This window comes from Rhagoletis zephyria, unplaced genomic scaffold (assembly GCF_001687245.7).
Source record: "Rhagoletis zephyria isolate East Lansing unplaced genomic scaffold, Rhagoletis_zephyria_1.1 Rzeph_scaffold_03078, whole genome shotgun sequence".
Classification (NCBI taxonomy): Eukaryota; Metazoa; Arthropoda; class Insecta; order Diptera; family Tephritidae; genus Rhagoletis; species Rhagoletis zephyria.
The window spans coordinates 25,636-47,704 of NW_016160162.1; the positions used below are offsets into that span (position 1 = coordinate 25,636).

General features: G+C 36.0%; 1 protein-coding gene across 1 annotated transcript in view; it reads left to right on the plus strand.

Moving 5' to 3' along the window:
- The first annotated feature begins 415 nt into the window (after positions 1-415).
- Positions 416-22,069, plus strand: part of LOC108368341 (uncharacterized) — a 41,180-nt gene continuing 19,526 nt past the window's right edge. The window contains exons 1-2 of the mRNA XM_017623189.1: positions 416-1,314; positions 18,452-18,568. Of these exons, the coding sequence (XP_017478678.1) occupies positions 18,497-18,568 (72 nt within the window). The 5' untranslated portion in view covers positions 416-1,314; positions 18,452-18,496. The remainder of the gene's footprint in view (positions 1,315-18,451; positions 18,569-22,069) is intronic.

Here is a 22,069-nt window from a genome sequence, read left to right on the forward strand (position 1 = left end):
GTGCCTGCTACTAATTCCGGCTTTGCCTTCCGGGGTCAGTATGATGATAAAATCATCAGCAGTCCAACATGCTCTTGAATAGTTCCTCCATTGATTTATTTATGTAAATGTATGTACATACATATGTATGGTGTATATGTAGACATACATATTTTAATACCAAATTGTTCTAATAAAATGCTTTACGCGCAAATGTGTATTTGTACGTTGAATATATATATGAATGTACATATGTATGTAAAATGAAGTATGCAGGTATTTATGTTTTCAATAATATCGCACGATGTTTGTAGCCGCCGAATCGGTAGCACTCATTTATGCATTCTCTCTAGTTTTGCTTCTTGCCACACAATCTTGATCTTCTTCTCAATGCAGAATGCCATCGTTGCATTTGAGATTTCATGATTGTTCAACGTGTTTTCCAAGTTGGCATTTCCATTACTTCCATTAGTTTTGCAGCGGTAGTATAATCTTATAAAAACCTAAACACTTTGTGCTCCGCTTCACACCTGTGCAACACGTTAACGGAATCAAAACATTCATTTCAATCTCTACTTACGCTTCAAGACAAGTGCGCTACCTTACCGCTTAAAAGTTCTTTAACAGGAGCAATTAAGTACATAATACAAAACAACGTGCGATTATGTAACATACAGTTTACGAATAACGAAGCAAAAAAAAACAAATGCTTTAGTGCGTAGCAACCGTTAATTCTAGTGTTTTTTTTTTTTGAGGTAGTGGCTTTTTTAATTTGCACTTGAGTGATTTTCAGTTTAAAACAACAAAAAAAAAAAACAAAAAGAAGACGACGCTAAACAACCAAAAAAGCGGCAAAGCATGACCAACCGCCAAACCGCCACTAAAAAGCGAAAAATTAAATAAAACACCAAAAATCCACAAAAATAATGAAAATCGATAACTACAATGTATTTATGTACATATGTACATACATCTGTACGTATATGAAGTTACAATAGTAAAACGTAAATTTAAACAGCAAAGGCATTTTGTGTTACGCGAATAAATGTCGAATGTCGAAAGTAATATAATAGTGTTAATTGCATGTATTGTATTAATGCATCTGACTGCTACAGACCAATGTTAAATTTTCTTCAATGTTAAATATATCCGAAGCAAATACGCGCCAAAAATTTTAATAAGTTTCGAGGCCACAGCGTTTTAGACTTTCGGAGTGCTTTGTTTAATTCTAACGGAAATTTCTACTGGACCTTCTACTAATACAATGACTGGAGGACTATTGGAGCTAAAAATGTTGGATGTCTGAAAATATCTAGTTAGGAAAAAGTGCCACGAGTAAGAATTAATGTTAAGCGAAAGGATTTATACATACATACATACATATATGTATATATGTGTGTCTATGTATGTGTGGGAAAAAGGTGTATATAAGGGAATCAGACAGATAAAAGATAAAAATTAATTCGCGGAGCCTAAGCAATATACTATAAATAAAAGAAATTGAATTCCATAAGTTTTGTAACGATAAAATGTCTTACAGTACCAATGGGTGGTAGTGGAAAATACCAATAGGGCAAAATAACTGAGTACAAACCTGTTTTTGTGCGGTCTTTTTGTATGCGATTTTATTGCGCGCCTTTATTTGTGCGGTTTTTTATTTGTATGCCTTTTGTTTTGTGCGATCCTTCTTTTGTGCGGTGTAGGATATCAGCCAATTTCAACACATATTGCACTACCTAACAAGTGCGAAGTTTTCAGAGTAAACTTATGTTTTAAATAAGAACCTAACATTTTTTTAATGTTTTTTATTTACACATAGCTTCTCGTAAGGCTGTTAAGTATTATGTTAGCAAAATTTTTGATGTTAAAATCGTTTTTAAAATAAGGAAATATATTTGTTTTAGTATAAATGTTAACTTTAATTTTTTATTTAGTTTGGAACACTTTCTCTTACTTTTTCATAAAGCTTTTTCAATTTTTCTTGGTGAGACTTTTTTTATGCGGTCCCTTGCCATCGCATAAAATAAATGATTGTGCAAAATTGCCTGTCTATCGCACAAAAACAGGGTTTACTGTACAAATAGCAATTCACAAAGCTTATTTACCATAACTAAATAGATTGGCGCTTACACAAATATTAGTGTTTGGCCGAGCTTCTCCTCTGATTTGTGGCGTGCGCCTTGATATGTTCACACAAAGAGAAGGGACCTACAGTTTTATGCAGACTTCGAACGGCGATTGTATTTTAATGAGAAGCTGTTTTTCATGGCAGAAATACACTCGGAGGTTTGCCATTGCCTGCCGAGGAGCTACCGCTGTTAACCCTTCGATTTGTGAGAAGGTCCCTAGGGACCTTTTCGTATTTCATGTGCCTATATCTTTTTGTTCAATGCATTTTTGAAAAGAATTTATACATGTATTCCAAGAATAAATTAAGCTGAATCGTTTAAAATAAGTTTCGAAGGGATACGGGATCACGTTCGAGTGTTATTGAGATTTCAACATATATAGTACGGGGATTAGTGACAAGGTCCCTAGGGACCTTGTACAATTTTAGAAGAAATAACAAGTTACTTGTCTTCATGTTTTGATTTTTTTTCACTTGTTCTTCAAATTATTTCATTCCTAATATATATGCAGGACGTTAATTTAATCAAAAGACAACATAAATACCAAAGAAGTTGCACATGTACAGTCGAAACATCGAGCAACGCTTTGTAGGTCCCTAAGGACCTTCTCACGAATCTAACGTCATCGGCACTGTCACTCATCGGAGGGTTAAGAAAAAACCATTTTCATACATTTTTTTGCGATGTAACTTAGGCAGGGCTTGAACCCAGGCGCTGCAGCGTGGAAGAGCGCACTGCTTACCGCTACACCACAGCGGCCACCATAACTGGCCCGATATAAAATATGAGTCTGTCCCACTTTCATACACAAAGAAATGGTTACACGTCGAGGCGCTTAACCGTTCTTGATACGATGCAGGCGACCAATGGCGTCTATTAACGTATCGTACACAATTTTAAGGATAACAAAATTGTGGTCTTTGTAGGAGATATTGGGTGTCATGTGTAAGAAGTGAGCTAAATTTTTCGCACTACAAACTTAGTGTAAGCTTATTGCATTACTATGAACATACATACAAGTCCAAATGTTTTTGCGATCTCTGAAATCGTCAGGTTTTTCGCATAAACTCAAAAGAGTCTTTGCACCAAATAAAAGCAGGTAGCCCTTGTCAGGAGTCCAAAGCATGGAACCACACATAATCTATGTGAGGGCTGGCTAACCTAAGGCAAGCGAACCGTTGATGGCACGTAACAAAATAATTTGGGCACGGTATTAATTGAGGACTCAATTCATCAATTACTAGTAGAAGTATTTACTACCTAGTCGACACAGTTTCTTTTTTTCGTTTGAATTGGAGATCAAACCAAGATCTGCTCACACCCAAGAAAACAGGTCAGAAAAGACAAAAAAAAACAGACAGNGGTTCTATTGCATCATTAATCAATAAGCTTTGTGCGCAAAGTAGGGCTTCGCCTCCCTTGGTGATATAATGGGCGTAGCTCTCAAAAATAATGAACCGCATAGCTGCGCACGCATTAAATAAACGAAGGTTTGAGGCTTATACGTGGCTTGCAAAATTTGTGGTTTTTACGGATATGCGCCAGCATTTCAATGATTTGAGCGTAAAGCTTTAAGGCTCTAATAAAACTGTTATAATTATGATGCATAGATCTCATTCGCGCTAAACAGAAAGTTATTGGTAAAGACATTTAGGCATATTCATAGTCGCAATAGAGTCGAGTCTTAATTTAGTAGCCGCTTTTTGGCAGATATTACATTGATAATTATGTCAACAAGTTGCAGCTCACTTTAGTTTCGTCTTCATTTTGACTATAGGTGCAATCCCGTATTCCTCGGACTCGGACTAGTAAAACTGTCAAAAAATAAAAATTCGCTCAGAGCGAGAGAGTAACATTGAAAAGTACGGGATCGCTTTCTAGTAAAAATGGTAACCTCTGTCAACTTCAACATAACCTCCAAATTTTGGTTGTAAATTTTTGCTTATTTTGTATGTAAACACACTCAGCTCACACATGTAAATAACCAAAAATACTTTCAAATTCATTAGAATCCACTTAAACAAGTAATTAAATACTTTTCAACATGAATTAGCAGAGTGCACTTTTCTTTTGTTTACAATTTGGTTGCCAAACACACTACAGCTGATCGTTTGACACATTTACCAGAATTTACCAGCAAAAAATTCTCGGACTAAAACTGGTAACTTCTGACAGAGAGAGAACCGTATTTACTCTCTTTTTTGTCCTCTCAATAGTCAGAGAACCGAGTACGGGATCGATTTCCAGTAAAATCTGACTGATTCTGACTATTTCTGACTAGTCCGGACTCGTACGGGATCGCAACTTATGAATATGCTTCATTGTTTCCAAAAATTTGCAAGTGTTTGCCAAACTTAACAAATTTAATATCAGATTTGAATTTAGATGAAAAACCAGACAGATCAAGAATTACTGAAGAGTTTTCTTTGGTAATAAATTCTCTCATCGACGAATTTTCATCGAGGTCTTCTGAATTCAAGCAGTTATCGGAAACACTCAAATTTATTTGATTCCTGATGTGACTTTACTTGATAAACTGGAATTTAATTCCAGACATATTAGATGTCTGCAGAAGCTGGCGTTTGCACGCAAGGTATACAGAGGCATTTAAGAGACGCTTAATTGTTTTTTTTTTTTACTTTTTTTCACGATATAAGTGTTAACCAATCGTCGGGTGTGTTCAGAAATGCATCAATCCAAAGCATCATACGTATTTATTTCTAAACTGTAATTGATGGAAATATGCAATATGCGCAAACACGGTTAAATGCCTAATTGGAACTTAGTTGCGTATATAAGGCATTTGCATCAGTTATAATTTAGAAGTAAAAGAGACTGATGCTTTGGCTTGATGCATTTCTGAACGCACCCGTCGCCTGGGTAAAAGATTGTCGTATGTTAATTTCGGTAGGTTGTGAGAAATTGCGATTGAAGTTTAGAATACAATTTTTCAAAAATGCGAAGATAGAATTTCTCCAAAGTCTCTGAAAATGGTACTAGTTCACAAAACTCGTAAATTTTTTAATTTTTAATGTTTATCGTTAATTAGTTTTGAGTTTATGAAGGATTTTCTTTAGTAAAATTTTGTCGTAAGCGTCATTTGTCCACAATTTGGAAGCCACTTGTATGAAATACGACAAAATGTGATCAAAATTTCTACTAAATTAACCACAGTTTTTACTCAATATCTCGCAAGCTAAAGGATATATACAAAAATGGAGAACATCATTTCTAAGACATTGATTAGTTTAATATGACTGCATAAATTTTTACTAAATTATCGAAAAAATTGTAGTCAATATCTCGGAAACTTAAGGAGATATCTAAAAACTGATAGCACCAATCGAAAGACTTTATTTCAAAATATACAACTACATCTAGAACTAAAAATCGTCCAAATGGCGCTTACGACAATCGATTACCCAGGCGACGCAATGCCTCCAAGAACGGGAATAAGTCATGACTTATTTTTGGCACATTGGATAATTATTTGGTAATAGTGGCGCATCTATATATACATAAAGGTTAGCCGGCCCTGATCTAAGTAGTAGCTCAGTGTGATAACAATGCAGTGAGAGCTTTTAATTCGTTCTTTTCCTTAAAAATTAAACCGCGGAGTGCGATTGTTGTCCAAAGGTTCTCAATTTGTAGAGACCCTCCGCATAAGTGTTGGTTGTTTGAGTGGAGATGAAATATATACATATGTCTATGGTGTTGAGTACATTTATAATTTTTAATTTGAACAATGCAAACGCCGCTTAAGAGTAAATGGTGAAAACATATGTATGTAAATAACAAAAGTAGGGTAAAATTGCATAACAAAACAAAGTTTTATTATTCAAAAGAAGTAAATTGTACGAGTTTATGTATGTACGTATGTATGTATGTGCACAAAGCACATCTGCTTAATGTGTTGTTGTTACCAATGTTACCACTAGGGCATGAAGAAAAGTTAACTCAAGGTCAATAAAACTTTAAAACTATGTACATATATGCATATACATACATAGATATTTATATGTGTATATACATACGTACATTTTTACACATAATTTTGCTTTAATAATACGGTTATACTAAAATGAAATTTAAATGGTAAAAACCGATTAAGGATAATAATTTTACGAACACCAAAGAAACGTTTAACATATACTATTTTTACCCAGTGTTAGGACATAATTACAATTTTTGTTAATAAATATATTACAAAACCTAAAACGATAATCAAAGGAGTGTAAAAAGTTTCATATCCCAACATCAAAAAATTGAAAATAAAAAAGTTTTTTTTCTAAATAGTGCTTCTGCCATGAAAAAACAGCTTTTCATAAAAATACAATCGACCTTCGGAGTCGGCGAAAAACTGTAGATCCCCCCTTTTGTGTGACAACATCAGGGCGCATGCCACAAATCGGAAGAGAAGCTTGGCCAAAGACTAACATATTGTTAAGCGCCATTCTATTATTATTATTGTTATTTAAAAATTAAGAACCGGTTTTTTTCAAATTTCCTATCTTTCAATAACTCGAAACCCGGCTTTGGAAAAAAATCGAATAATCGAACACCCCAATACATATCTGCATAAATACTACTATATCTACGATTAAGAGCAACGGTTAATGACAAAAGAATTCGTGATACCCTCATGTTCGGTTATAAAACCTACGTAAGCTTACTGCGATTGTATAATTGCATGTATGGTAAAAAAATACCGTTATATGCGAGCTAAACAAACATAAGTACATAGTATATCTGTGCAAAAAGATGTGGGAGTACATTAGAGTGTCTGTTAAAAAAAAAGTTGCTGCATCTCGAAAAGAATCGTAAAATTGGGATTTTTGAATGTTCTCACCAAATTATGTGTGTTTTCGCAATTTTCGCCACACAATGAACATTAACCGAATGGTATCCTTATTGCAATTTTCAGCAACTTTTCTATGCACCGATCATGCATTTATTTTCCAGCAAGAGCGGAAGTAAATTTTATTTTGCTATATGTTGAAAGATTTTAATTAAAGTCTCCCTTAGCTAATGTGATCCACTATTTCATAGCTCAAAGAAGTACAGGTTAGGTTGGATTAAATTAACGCCGTGAGCCGATTACGAAATTTCGAATGCGTCTAATTTCGATCCCCGGGAGCTCAGTGTTTGTTCAGAAGCGCGAGCCAAAATGCTTCCATCTTGGCCTCGCGAAGGTTGGACAGTCTAAAAGAAAGTGTGGAGATGATTCCACGTCATCTTCCACTTGACAGCTGATACAAAAGGATCAGTCGAAATTCCTAGTCTCACCGCATGAATACCACTCGCACAGTGGCCTCTCAGAACCCCCATCACTAGCCCTTCAGAGGTAACGCGATTTAAAGTGCCCTATAAAAACATTTCTGCAGCAGAGAAACGTCTTCTTTTTCTTTTTTATGCCACAAAAGGATCCGGTTTCTCTTAGCGTAGTAGTAGTTAGTGCGCAGGCGCCGTGTTCAACATATATATGTTAAGCGCCAGTGTAGGTGTGGTTCCTAATGCTCCGCTAATTGTTGGTTTACAAGTTTAGCCTTCTTCAGTGAGTTCCACCGGACAAGGGCTCCGTGAAACAAGATGGGATTAAATCTGGTTTCCTAGAGCTAAGGAATTAATTTGGGCGAGATCCCAGCTTTTACCGATAGCTCCCCTACAGCAGTACAAGGCAACCAACACCTTTCCTACCCTTTCCTCAATGTTAGGCTTCCTAGTTACCTGGTTCAGGTAATCTTGAGCCAGATCAAAAAGGGTGTATAGAAATCGTCCCTTAACCAAAAGTTCATCATCATCTACATAAGCGATCACCCGACAGCCTACTTTTTCTAGTTCCTCTAGAAGGCCCGCAATCCAAAGAAAAGGAGAGAGAACACCACTTTGTCGAATGCTCCTACTGACTTTGCACTGAGTGCAGATGCTCCCCCACTCCGCCGCGACAATTCTGTCACGAAGTAAACTTGTTAGGTTGGTTTCAACCCGCAGGTTATGAATAAACTTGACTATTGCCCCTCGATATCGAAGAAAGCCTCTACTGCATAATATTCATGCGTGAAGGCTTCCTCTGACCACTTTACCAATGTGACTGTGTAATATCTATGCATTTTAAATGGCGGCCGCTACGAAGGCTTCTAGGCCGGCTCAACCCAACATCAAAAAATAAAAACCAAAAAAAGTTTTTTTTTTCTAATAGCGGTCGCCCCTTGGCAGGCAGTGGTAAACCTCCGAGTGTATTTCTGCCATGAAAAACAGCTTCTCATAAAAATACTACCGCCGCTCAAAGTCTTGCAATCGTTTGTTCCTCAAGTTTATGCAAGCAAACATTTTTTTAAACACCATTCCATGCTTGTCAGTTGTTTTTTTCTAACTTGCACGTATTGTTGGATAGAGGTGTGTTATACCGCTCCGAATCGCCTGGGTTCGAGTCCTGGTCAAAGAAATTGTGCAAAAAAATTGAAAAAAAAGGTTTTTTCTTGACAGCGGTTAACCATCGGCAGGCAATTGCAAACCTCCTAGTCTATTTCTGCCATGAAAAAGCTTTTCATAAAATCCATTTGCCGTTCGGAGACGTAGATCCCTCCATTTGCGTATCATTAGGACGCATACGACAAAGTTGAGGAGAAGCTCGACCAAACAATTAGCAAATCTGATTCCAAATTCCAGATTATACAATTTTATTTTCCGTTTCAGAACGAGTTTTAGGTTACTGTTAAGAGTGAATACCGTGAAGTACCCAAAAATATTTCCTCTTGTCACGACTAGCGTTGCCGTATTTTACATTAAATTTGAAACGTTCCGCCGGGACAGGATTTTTCCCGAATTATCCACAATTTCGTTATCCATTTCAACTTGTAAACTCCTACTTAACGCGGCTATTGTAAGTAGGTCATTAGCCAGCATTATTGCACGCAATTCTGTAAGAGAAATATAGCTAAAAATTACCGTTGACTTTTAAGAATTTCCATTTAAAAGTCAGTTTTGTTCATGCGTTATAAGAAAGAAAATTCGCAACACCTTCCACCAAAAAAAATTCTAAAAAATCAGTGGTAATTTTTAGCCACTTGGAGTTCGCACTTTGTCATACTAAAATTGAATGGGATATAAAACTGCATACTCTAAATCTTTCTAGGAAATCTAATAAAAAATCGAAATTTTGATGAACATTTCTTTAAGTTTAATTAGTTCTTGTGAACTTTGCACAAGTTCTGCAATTTTTTTTTATGTGGTATCTGATGTAGATCGACCCATATTTTGAATGCAAATTATTAACAATAAATAAATAAAGATAAGTTGCCAACAGCATCATTTGGAATTATGCTTCTATTATATTGACCGCAACTGTATCCTTTAATTTGTTTTTATGGTTTGGTCAATTATATGTTTACGTACATAAATACATACTTTTGTAACGGGTGATTTTTTTGAGGTTAGGATTTTCATGCATTAGTATTTGACAGATCACGTGGGATTTCAGACATGGTGTCAAAGGGAAAGATGCTCAGTATGCTTTGACATTTCATCATGAATAGACTTACTAACGAGCAACGCTTGCAAATCATTGAATTTTATTACCAAAATCAGTGTTCGGTTCGAAATGTGTTTCGCAAACCCAATTGCTGCGAACGGCGACGAATCGACATTTCACGGTCTTCAGCAACACTCTCAGAAACAGACGCAATATTCTCTTCTGTACGCACTGTACGCATTCGTGTGGTTGGTTTAATGTCCAATAAAGTAAACTGAGTGCGAAACTTGGTCACAATCGCATTAATTGTTTGCTCACTTGGTCGATTATGTAGACCATAAATCGGACGTAAAGCGAACCGAACACTGATTTTGGTAATAAAATTCAATGATTTGCAAGCGTTGCTCGTTAGTAAGTCTATTCATGATGAAATGTCAAAGCATACTGAGCATCTTTCTCTTTGACACCATGTCTGAAATCCCACGTGATCTGTCAAATACTAATGCATGAAAATCCTAACCTCAAAAAAATCACCCGTTATAAATCAAAAAGTGTTGTTATGAAATAAACGAAATTTATCATAAGCTTATAACTAATCTGAACATTACTTCGATTAAATGGATCATCTTTGTAAATATATGGTTCGTAGTTGGGCTTTTAAAGTAAATCCTTTATTTCTCATTTGTACCGTAAAATTTTTGTAAATCTCGTATATTTGGGACAAATTATGCGTTTGTCTCGTATGGCTGGAAAAGAAATCTGGCAACACTAGTCACAACAGCTGACTCAGCAACAAATACCAACTGCTTGTATTCGTTTTTATGTTTAAGTGTTTGTTTCATTTTACCCGCAAAAATCGCGGGTGCTCCCTAAGGGGCAAGGAGTACCCAAAATTAACCCAAATGCATATAAAAAATGAGGTCCAATTAACATTGCGATGTCATAGGGCAGGACTATAAACTTCAGCTCTGCATTATATCAGAGCAGCACAAAACTTCTTCAAGGCATTACGTCATGGAGTACCTGTCTCTTGGAAACATAGCCCAATAAACATCGTGTTGGGAGTGTGATCATTAAAACCCGAGCAATGATCGGGTAACAATAAGCTGGTGTAGAGACACGAGTTGGTCCGCTATTGCAATACAGAGGAGCACTTTGTAGTACTCCAATACGGCACAAATTGACCACATGGTCCATCGATTTTTGCAGGGTACTTACTACTTCGCTCTTCAACACTTAACTACAGACGTCCCGCTAAAGTTGAAAAATATGTGTACAGTAACTATATAATTAATATGTTAAATACCTTCTATATTTGTTTTGAATTTGTAGATTTGGTCAAAGTAGTGAAATTACTCAGTTTAATAAAATAATACCGTTTTTATGAGAAGAATATATTCAGTGATAGTTTTAAACACACTTTTTTAATTTTTAGAAAAACGATTATTTACCTATACACACATGATATTTAAAAATTAAAATAACTGATTTTTATTAAAAAGATTTAAAATACAATAGTTACATACACAAAATTTTGTATTACAATTGAAAAATAAATCTTTAATGAAGAACCTGTTTCAATAGTTTCTTCAAAAATCATGTCACTAGCTTCAATCTTTTTAAAAGGTCGGATAACTTCCACCATCCATTTCCATACTCTTAAAAAAAATAAACAAAAAAATATATGAAAGCATTTTTTATCCATAGACCCGTCTAATGTAAATATATATACATATATGTATATACGAGTACGAACATATGTACATATATACGTATGTATGTTGTACAAGGTATTCCTTCATGGTTGCACGCACTTACATAAGCGTTAAGTAAACGACATAGTAAACTATTAAATGATTTCTTGGAGAGTGAAGAGTTCCAAAACCGTTTGGCTGATTGCGGTATTGTTTCAGCAACTCTCTGTGACGTTTTCACAATGAAGAGTTTATTTACATTCAAAAGTTACCTATTTATAGATTACCGGTGCAAAAATTTAAAAACCGTTTTGCGAGTTATTCCACTAACCGGTTCTATTTTACATAAATACATAGTTTTCATACAGTGAAAATGCTTACATATTTTGCTATGAAGTCATGACCAAAAAATTTGTTTTCCCCCTCGGCAGACAATGGCAAATCACCGAGTGTACTCTTGTCTCAAAAAGGCTTCTTCGGATGTGGAGTAAAAGTGGAAGATCTCTCCATTTGTGTCTCACCATCAAGAAGCAAAGCACGAATTGAAGGAGAAGGTCGGCCAAACGCTTAAGCGGAAAAAATATATATACGTATATTTTTTTTATTCAAATATGGTAACTGTTCATCCCCAAATAACCTAGGATATAATTTTAAAACTATGAAGGGGTTTGCCTTAATCCTAGAACTTAACCCAGGTTGCTGAGGCACCCTGCTATTTTTTTAAAGTGGTGTAAATTTTGAGGAGTATCAAATCAAAATTTGTGCGAAATGTCTCTAAATATATTTCATTACTTTTTTTGGAGGTATTTTCAAATCGGCCCGGCTCACGTAAATCTTAATATTTTTCCGAAATATTTTGGTGCAAGTCTTAAAAAATAAAGATTTTATAATTCCAATGAAAAATAGTACCGTTTTTTTTTGTATGGGGAGTGATGCAGTCTAATGTGTAGACATATGGGTATTTCCTGGGTTACGGACGCGACATTCGTACGACTTTAGAGTTAAATAAATCATACGAAAACTGAAGTCACTTGTAATAAAATTTGCTGTTATGTAGCTTTTATACCGTCCTTTGGTTGACAAAAAACTAGGTGCGCTTGGAACACTGAAGTCGAGAAAATCGATGAAAAGTAGGGCATAACGGACGCGACAAAAAAATAATTGATTTCAGAGTACATGTTAAAACTAAGCAAATCTCAGCGAATCGTGTAAGGTTTTCCTTTATTAAACATTCTTTAAATGAAATCTAATTATGGACCGTTACAACCAATTCATTTTTAATCAGAAGCAATTTGTTGTTGATTTAATTTTGAATTAAAATCTGGTAACGGACGCGACATATCGGACGCGACAGATTTTCCCCCCATACAATTTTTTTACTAGTAACACATACTAAATTTAATTTTTTCAGTTCTTCTCTCCACAGTTTCCCGTTTTCAAAACCTCTTTTCGCCATCTGAATGCAAAATATAAAGTTATAAAGCCGTTTAAATTCATTTACTTGCATTTTCGGTTTACCTTTTTTGGGAAATACCCATATGGTCCTTTAAATCTCTTTGCTTTCTTTCAGCAAAATATTGGTCGATTTTTTGCCTTTGTTGGTGAAAATGGTATATAATATTATAGTAAAGTTCGTGCAGTTATAATAAGCTTTTTTTGGTTAAATTTAACCATTTCCTTTTTGACACTTTAAAAAACCTTTTTCCTCATTTTTTAATGGGAAACAAAAAACTAAGTCCTCATGATATTTTCTCCTTCCATCTCATTAGCTGCTAACAAACTATTGCCTCGTGAAATATGCAATACTAGAATTTCCACAACTCTTTATAGCTGAATTGCTGAATATTTTCACTGCCTTACCAACAGGCCAGAGGGAGGGGGAAAGGTGTGAATCCCCCTGGCCCGGGCTTTATAAGGGGCCCGAAATATCAGAACTATAAGTTATTATTTTTACAATGTAATTGCTTCCTCCGTTATATGCTTTTATTTTATGTAAATATAATCTGGTTCGTGCTGATTATTTCTGACTCTATAATATAAGAAAATGATCATATGCTTTTAAATTAATACAATTTATGTATAAGGGCCCGTGATTTTTTAGTCCGGGGCCCGAGTTTTCTGTCGACGGCCCTGATCACCAACGTACATATATGTATATATATGTACCTAGATACGAACAAAAAGCCTGCCTCACAAGAAAAACCTCACGTGAACGCTATGAAGAAGGTGGAAAAAACTTCAACATTAGCTTATCTGATAAATGAGTTTCAAAGTGATACGCAAATGTTTAAAATGTTAAAAATCAGTACATTTCTAAACTTATTTATTACTTTAGCTTTCTTTTATAAAGGTGAGATTCTGGAAAATATTTTACAAAAATACAAAAATAAGAAAACAGTATTCATATTTAAAGAGCTTGAAAGCAATTTCGTGTTCGGATCAATTTTTCACGTCATACATATGTATGTATGCATATACATATGTATATCGTCGTTTAAAGTACAAAACCGTGTAACTGACATTTACTGCCAAAAATTGGATTTGCTCACACAAGCTCTTGGCTCAATCCTTATCCATTCGCCCTGAAATATACTATCCGGAAATGCGATTGCTTTATAAAAAAGGGAACCATTTTGAAATATGAGTGTCTTTACTCTCTAGAAAATAATTTTTATTTATTATTTAATTATGTGGTTTTGCATTTTGTTGATACGCGGTTTTGTACTTTAAACGACGATATGTATGTACTAGGGTGATTGACCCGACTTTTCCAAATCGGGTTCCACCGGTTTTTTGGAAATCTATAGACGGTTTTTGAAATCTTGATTTTTCTAATATCGAATAAACCGGATTTTTTGATCGAACAAACCGGGTTTTTTCATTTAATCCAAATCTTGACCTCTGAATAAAACTTTTAGTTTTTTCGAAGTTTTGCACTTCAAGGGAAGCCCCTAAATATTTTCAAAATTATATCCTAGGTTATTTCGGGATGAACAGTATATCCAATAAACCAATGGTTGCCACTTAAACGCTCTCTACGTATTTGGCCGAGCTTCTCTTAGCATTCGTGTTCTGCTTTTATATGGCAGAAGTACACCCGGATGGTTGCCATTGTCTGCCGAATGGCGACAGCCCGAACCGAAACAATACAGAAAAAATGCAATAAAGTATTAAAAATTATCAAACATGAGTTTCTCACTGATTTTTGTTTGTTTTAATTTCGATATAAAAAGCTTTGTACTTATTTTGCTTTGCTCTTTTTTTCAATAAAAGCTATCTTTAATGTTAATAGTTTTATTGCATTTTAAGGTCATAAATTCATACTATGTAAAATAAAACCGGTTTATCCGTTTTTTTTTTTAATTTCAAAATCGGCAACCGGTTTTTATCAAATTGTAATTTCTAGAATAACTCGAAAATCGGTTTTGGAAAAAAGAGAAATATTGGAAAACCCTAGTATGTACATACATATATATGTATTTTAACATCTTTGCAAAATAGCTGTTATTGAAATAATTTGCTGACCTGCAACATCGTAGTGATTGTGGCCTTGTTGTTACATTCTTCATTTATTTCTATGATTCATTTATTAACATACATATGTATACATACGTACAAATAAGTAAGTATGTATACTCGTATTTACATATACATATAAATTGGTAATAGCAATTTTTTAAAACGTAGCACCTGCGCCCTTCGTTTGACCATATCAGCTTCCGTTGCGGTGCTTTTTTAATGTTCTTCTTTCCTTCCGCTTTGTGGATTTCTTGAAGAGAGAATGATAGGTAATATGACGTGCACGTCCATTATATAAAACGAATGATATAATGTCCGTCATCCAGTGTGCAAATCTCTACCACATACATATGTATATGTAGGTAGATCTACCACAAATTTTAAAAACTTTGGGTCTCTACCACATCTACCACACACGGCTTAAAACCTACCACATTTATATATATAACTTAATAAAATGAGGATGGTTCCGCGCGCCGAAGTGGACAATTTTTGACTGCCATTCACCTGTGAGTGGGCAGAAGTGATTATTGTGCGTACGGTTCAAATCGCAGCTCACAACGTCCGGATATTTATATCCACGTATCCTCTGGGTAGTGACCAAACACCCGTTTGGGAGCGAACTAAAGTGAGAAGGCGTTAAAATTCGCGTGCGCTGAGTTTGGGTCCCGTCACGTTAAAACCCTGCCCAATTAAAAAGTTCAGAAAGCCCCGGATGAGACCTCCTTTTTTGATGACGACCTCGGCAAACGTATAAAGCACTAATATTAGAGGGTATGCACCTGGAATATCTGGACCCTTAATGGGGAAGGTGCCTCTTCCCGGCTGGTTGATGTCCTTGGGAAGATAAAGGCTGACATCACCGCCATACAAGAAATGCGATGGACGGGGCAAGGCAAGGGAAGCGTGAAGCCTTGCGACGTCTGCTACAAGTGCCACGTAGAGGAGCGCAAATTCGATGTTGGATTGGTAGTAGGAGAGAGACTCCGTCGCCGAGTACTGGCGTTTACTCCGGTGGATGAACGTCTAGCCAAAATTCGCATCAAAGCGAGTTTCTTCAATATCTCGCTCATCTGCGCCCATGCCCCGACGGAAAAGAAGGACGAGGCGTCCAAGGATCTCTTCTATGAGCGCTTGGAGCGTACATATGAGCGCTGCCCTCGACACGATATCAAAATCGTGCTCGGCGATTTTAATGCCACTGTCAGAAATATGTGTTACCAAGTTCCACCAAAAAAAATCCACCAAGCTACATGGCTGTCTTCAGATCGAAAAACGAGAAACAAAATCGACCATGTTGTGATAGACGGAAGGCATGCTTCCAGCGTTTTAGACGTACGTACACTCCGACGGCCAAACATCGATCGGACCACTATTTTTTTGTAGCCAAGATACGCATCCGCCTCTGTGCAGCAAAAAATGTGCGCCCAGCAATGCAAGGAAAGCTGAACGTCGAAAAGCTGCAATCACAACAGACGGCCAATTTATTCGCCACTCGACTCACACACCTGCTCTCTGAGAGCACTCTTCAACAATCCGACATACGCGACCAGTGGAACCACATTTTCCGATTAGGCCCTGTCTGCACAGAAAACACTGATGTCGCGATAACCATGTCTCAAAACATATTTCCAATATATTCCTATTTTTCATGGGATGCAATGTATGTCAGCGCTTTTTGCTTGACATCTATTGCAGGCAATATGATATTTTGACAGCCAAAATAAGAATCTATTCCCTACTGGATTATTTATGATTGCGTTTAAGGAAACTGTTCAGCAAGTTTTTTTTCAAGATTTAAATGTTTTTAAACACCGAAATTTAGGGAATGTTGTCTGGTGGTGTCATGCAGCGAATGCTTATACCAAAAAATTAAAGTGTCCAAACAAAAAAACTTGGAATTTGCATGTGTTTGGAAAATCAAAAAATGCCCGCCTCTGGTGTAGAGCCAGTGCAGGTAAATGTAATACTTTCCTGGATAATTGATAATACAGTGAAACCCGCTTAAGTACCTAACCCGCTTAGGTTCCCAACATTTTAAGGCACCGTGAATTTTTTTATGTATTCTGAATAAAATCCCTCTTTTAAGTACCTCCCCGCTTATGTGCCTTTTTTAAATTTCTTCAAACATTTACATTACTACAAGTAGGAGGGTTGCCACCTGTTCTAAATTTTATCTTGAATAAAGGGAATCAGATGATGTAAATATGCATCACAATACGGGTGTCGGACGTTTTAGTTTGAAAGAAATTTGAATAAGGTTGCCATATGTTTACACGTGTAGCAGAGTTGCCACCCGTTTCAAAATTTAAATGCAGCTTGATTTTAGGGAATTAGATAATTTAAATATGTATATTTTGGTGTCACACGAAAAGGGTTTAAGAAGATTGTAGTTGAAAAATATTTTTTTTTTAAAATATTTTAAATATTAAATATTTTGCCATCTTTTAAATTATACAAAAGTTACTGTATGAAGTATTAAAATATGGGTGTCAATCGAAGAAGTATTAGGAAATATTTAGCTTAAACACTAAGAATATGAAAAACGGCTGCCACCAGTTTAAAAGATGGGTAGCACTTGGAATGGGTTCAAAATTCTATCGAATAAAATCAAAAGTAATGTACAGTTTTTAACCTGAATATGCTCTAATTATTATCACGTATTCTACGTTTTAGTTTAGCGGCTGTGACTCCGACACAGCTGGACTGATCATTTTTTTAATTCGGATAAGTTTAAAATTTTGGTAATTATTTGTTAAATTCTTATAATTTCTGTAATAGGGTTGAATTGTGGATTTACATGGTTACTCTTATATAATGAACTAGACTTTTATACAGATCTAATAAACAAATTAAAAATAGCCAAAAATGGTTGAAACGTCATGCCTCTTTTTTTTCACTTGACTTCGTATCTTAAATCAAGCTCAACTCATCATAACAAGTACTATGTCAATTGGCCTAAATAATCATAGCCCTCAATATAGGGTAAATTCACTTAAGTGCTTCAAATTCTATAAATATTGAGTGGACGACGTGGACTGCCGTGGTGTTATGGACTTTTAAACCTGTATACTATGTACAAACATATGTACGTATATGTACATATGTATATGCATGTTAAAAGTGGATTTTGTCAATATTGAGAGGGCAAAAACGTTCAAGGAATATAATAATAATATTTTCTATGGATGATGAAAAATAGCGTCCATGGACGTTGTTTCCGCTGGCCTAATTATACGTCACCGTAAAGCTTGATTGACATTAACTCAAATATCACACTGGTGTATAACTTGGTGTAAATCTGTGAATTTTGCTACAATTATATACCACCACTACAGTTATACACCAGTGTGCTATACTTGAGAATTCACTTTTCATTTGGGTATCAGGATCTCAGAAAAAATATTTGTTTGACGTTAGCCGAAGTGAACTAATGTCAATGGCATTAATTCCACATTTTTTTCTGACCTTCCACTCACTTTTGGCCTGCGTGCTAATGGCATTGTCATTAATTGCCTTATGAAAATGGATTTATGTCAATTGGCATTAATTCTAATGACATTACTTGACTACTATGCCTACAAATTATTATAAGAAAAGAATAATCTTTAACATTTTGAGCTACATATTTTAAAATATGACACTTTTTTGCATTCCAGATAAACCGTCGGTGAAAATTGGAGTAATATTATATCTAACTCAGAATGTCATATTATCGACAAAGATTAAAATACACGGATATCCCAGTGACTGTCCTTTTCTTACTTATGATGCACGTGAGTAAAATTTTTTTAGATTTACATATCGTCGCCCGTATGCCAGAAACATGAATATGTAAAAATTTAAATTTTGTGAAATCAAGTTTGGAAGTTTTTTTTACGAGACTTAACTCTACATTTATGCAATTAATTGTAAAATATGTGCTTTCCGCATACGCATGATATTCTGGATTGTGGTATAACATGGAACATTCAAAGGTTAATCAAGTCGACCCAATAACTCAAAACTGATAAATTTGCACATTCATGCTTCTGGCATGAGAGTGAAGAATTGATAGTTTAGTATTATTTTAGAATAAATTGATTATACTTAATAAACACATCGAGAAAAATTAACGCAGCAGATAATATAAAGAGTAAGGCAGTCCAAGCTCGGGCAAACCCGAATTTCATACACCCGGCGCACAACTTCAAAATATTTATATATGTACTAGCCAATTCCCGCTTGCTTCGCGGCGCCTACTAAGAAATTTTGCGTGAGCCAATGCAAAAATAACGTTTAAAAGAAAAACGATGTGTAAAATAAAAAAGTTGAATCGACTTAAGAGTAGAATCCTCCTCATACATGGGCCAAGAAGAGTAGCTCAGTTTCGATGTCATGAGCTTTACCAATGTTCTTATTGGCAACTGTGAAATCTCTGTCAAGCGTGCAAAATCTTCTATCTTGCAACTACAACATTGGCCCGATGCGTAAGCCAATAAAAAGTGCTCATAAGGAAACTCAAGAGCACAGAAGAGCGTTTTCCGTTATAGGAGGGCCAAGGATAAAAAGTTTTCCCGTACATTGGCTAAAGGAGTCGTGTGATCTCTTGAATATCGTTGAAATGAAGCCATTGGACGTCTGTGTTCCTTCTTGGGCGGATGTGGTAGAATCTTTCCTCGTCGATTCGCCACTTTTACAATTCGTTTTAATATTTATGAACTAGTTTCTTTGCGTCTTACTACTGCAATAACGGCAGCTCCGAGCAATTTCCTCAATCGGAGGTAAATGCAAGATCGCATTAAGGGTGTATGAAGGCGTCAGAGAAAGTTTAGCCATCTGAAGTGAACACATGGGGTTTCTATATATTTCGGCTGCAGCACCATCCACTGGCTAAATTTTTTGCAAAATAAGCGGTATGAGAAATTCATATGGGAGGTGTCACGCCCGCTTTTCCAGTACCGCTGTGTAAAATGACGTTGAGCAATACCACCAGCTCCGTCAGAATTGGGAAAGATCTCTCCAAGCCGTTCGCCATAAAACGGGGTTTCAGGCAGGGCGACTACCTTTCATGTGACTTCTTTAACGTGATGTTGGAGAAGATAATAAGAGCTGCAGAACTGAACCGCTCAGGAACAATTTACTACAAGAGCGTGCAATTGCTGGCTTATGCCGATGACATCGACATCATCGGTAACAAAAACCGCGAAGTCTGTTCTGCCTTTTCCAAGTTGGATAGGGAAGCAAAGCGAATGGGTCTGGTGGTAAACAAGGACAAGACGAAGTATCTCCTGTCATCAAACAAACAGTCAGAACATTCGCGCCTTGGCACCTACGTCACTGTTGATAGTCAGCATAGAAATCCAACGCAGAAACACTCTTGCCAACAAGTGCTTCTTTGGACTTGGCAGGCAATTTAGGAGTAAAGCCCTCCCTCGACGTATGAAAACCACACTATATAAGTCACTTATCATGCCCGTGCTGGTATCTGGCGCAGAAGCATGGACAAAGACAACATCGATGAGGCGGCTCTTGGAGTGTTTGAGAGAAAGATTTTGCGTATGCTTTACGGGCCTTTACGCTTTGGCCACGGCGAGTACCGCAGAAGATGAAATGATGAGCTGTATGAGCTATACAACGACATGGACATAGTGCAGCGAATTAAAATACAGCGGCACCGCTGGCTTGGCCATGTCGTTCGAATGGACACCGACGCTCCAGCTCTGAAAATATTCAACTCGTAACCCCCTTGTGGTAGCAGAGGAAGAGAGAGATGGAAAGACCAAGTGGAGAAGGACTTGGCTTCAATTGGCATTACCAATTGGCGTCAGTTGGCACAGAAAATAAACGACGGGCGTGCTTTGTTGAACTCGGCCAAAATCGCTTAGGCGGTTACAGCGCCAAATAAGAACAAGATATAGCAGCGGCAAATTTCAGGACGTCAGCTTAAGCGGGTCCAGACATAAGCGATGTGAGAAGTTCAGTTTTTATGGGAGGTGCCACGTCCCCTTTTCCAATACCTGCCGCTTTTCGTTATAAGTACGGTATTGATAACATATGTAGCTGTATAAATTATTTCTTAAAAATACTTGACATCCGCATTCGCATCCGCGGATATTAGCTTTAGACATCCGCATCCGCATTCGCATCCGCTGATGTCTAAAATTCTACATTTGCAACATCCCTAGTACGTATTTATATATAATGTGACCAGATTTCTGTTGAAAAAAATCGGGACATTTCTAAAGCATCGAATGCAAACATACAATTTGGTTTTTAGAATAATAAATAAAATTATAGTTTAAAAATCTAAAACCTCCCTATTATAATTGCCATTCGTACTGTCATCAGGTATGTAACTTGAGAATAGGAATCGCTGCATCTTTTAGGCGCATCAGTATTACATAGTTACATCCCGAGTTAATAAAAGGAAGGTAAAAAAACACAACATTTTATAATACATAGGGCCGTTTTCTGAAGTAACCTTTAGCTTTAAAGCTCACGTTATATTTAAAGGCTACATTAAAATTTATGATTGTGTCTAAAGTAAATCATTTTATTGTCGGTTTTAAATTGATTTACAACCAAGAAACAGACATACGTCAAAAACCGATAATAGAAATGCTTAACATTAGACATAGCTTTATTTTTAATCCAACCTTTGAATATAACGTGAGCTTTAAAGTTAAAGGTTACTTCAGAAAATGGCCCATACAAAGATAAAAAAACCTGGAAAATGTTCGCAAAAATGTATGCACACAATATGTACGGTGGCGAGAAAGATATTAGGGAAAAGGCATTTTAGCAAGTTTTTTTTATGAAAATATAGCATACTATTTAAAAAAATCATGTAGATCAAAATTTTAAACTTTGTAGAACATTTCGATGGCTGAGTGGATAATCGACCTATCTCGGCAGCCAGTACAAAAACGGCCTATCTCAGAAAACTTTTCAAGAACGCCGTATTTCGGAATTTGATTGAGAAACGCCCTATTTCAGAATTTTATTGAAAAACACCATATCTCAGAATTTGGTTGAATAACGCCCTATCTCAGAATTCGGTTCAAAAACGCCCTATCTCAAACGAAAATATATTGAAAATAAGTTGCGATAAGGCGTTTTTGAATCGGCAGCTGAGATAGGGCGTTCTTCAACTAAATTCCGAAATTCGATCAAATTCTGAGGTAGGGCGTTCTTGAAAAATTTTCGAACTGGCTGCCGAGATAGGTCGATCTCACACTCAGCCATCGATTTACAAAATAATCGACGAATTTCAACAAATGTTAATTATCATTTTA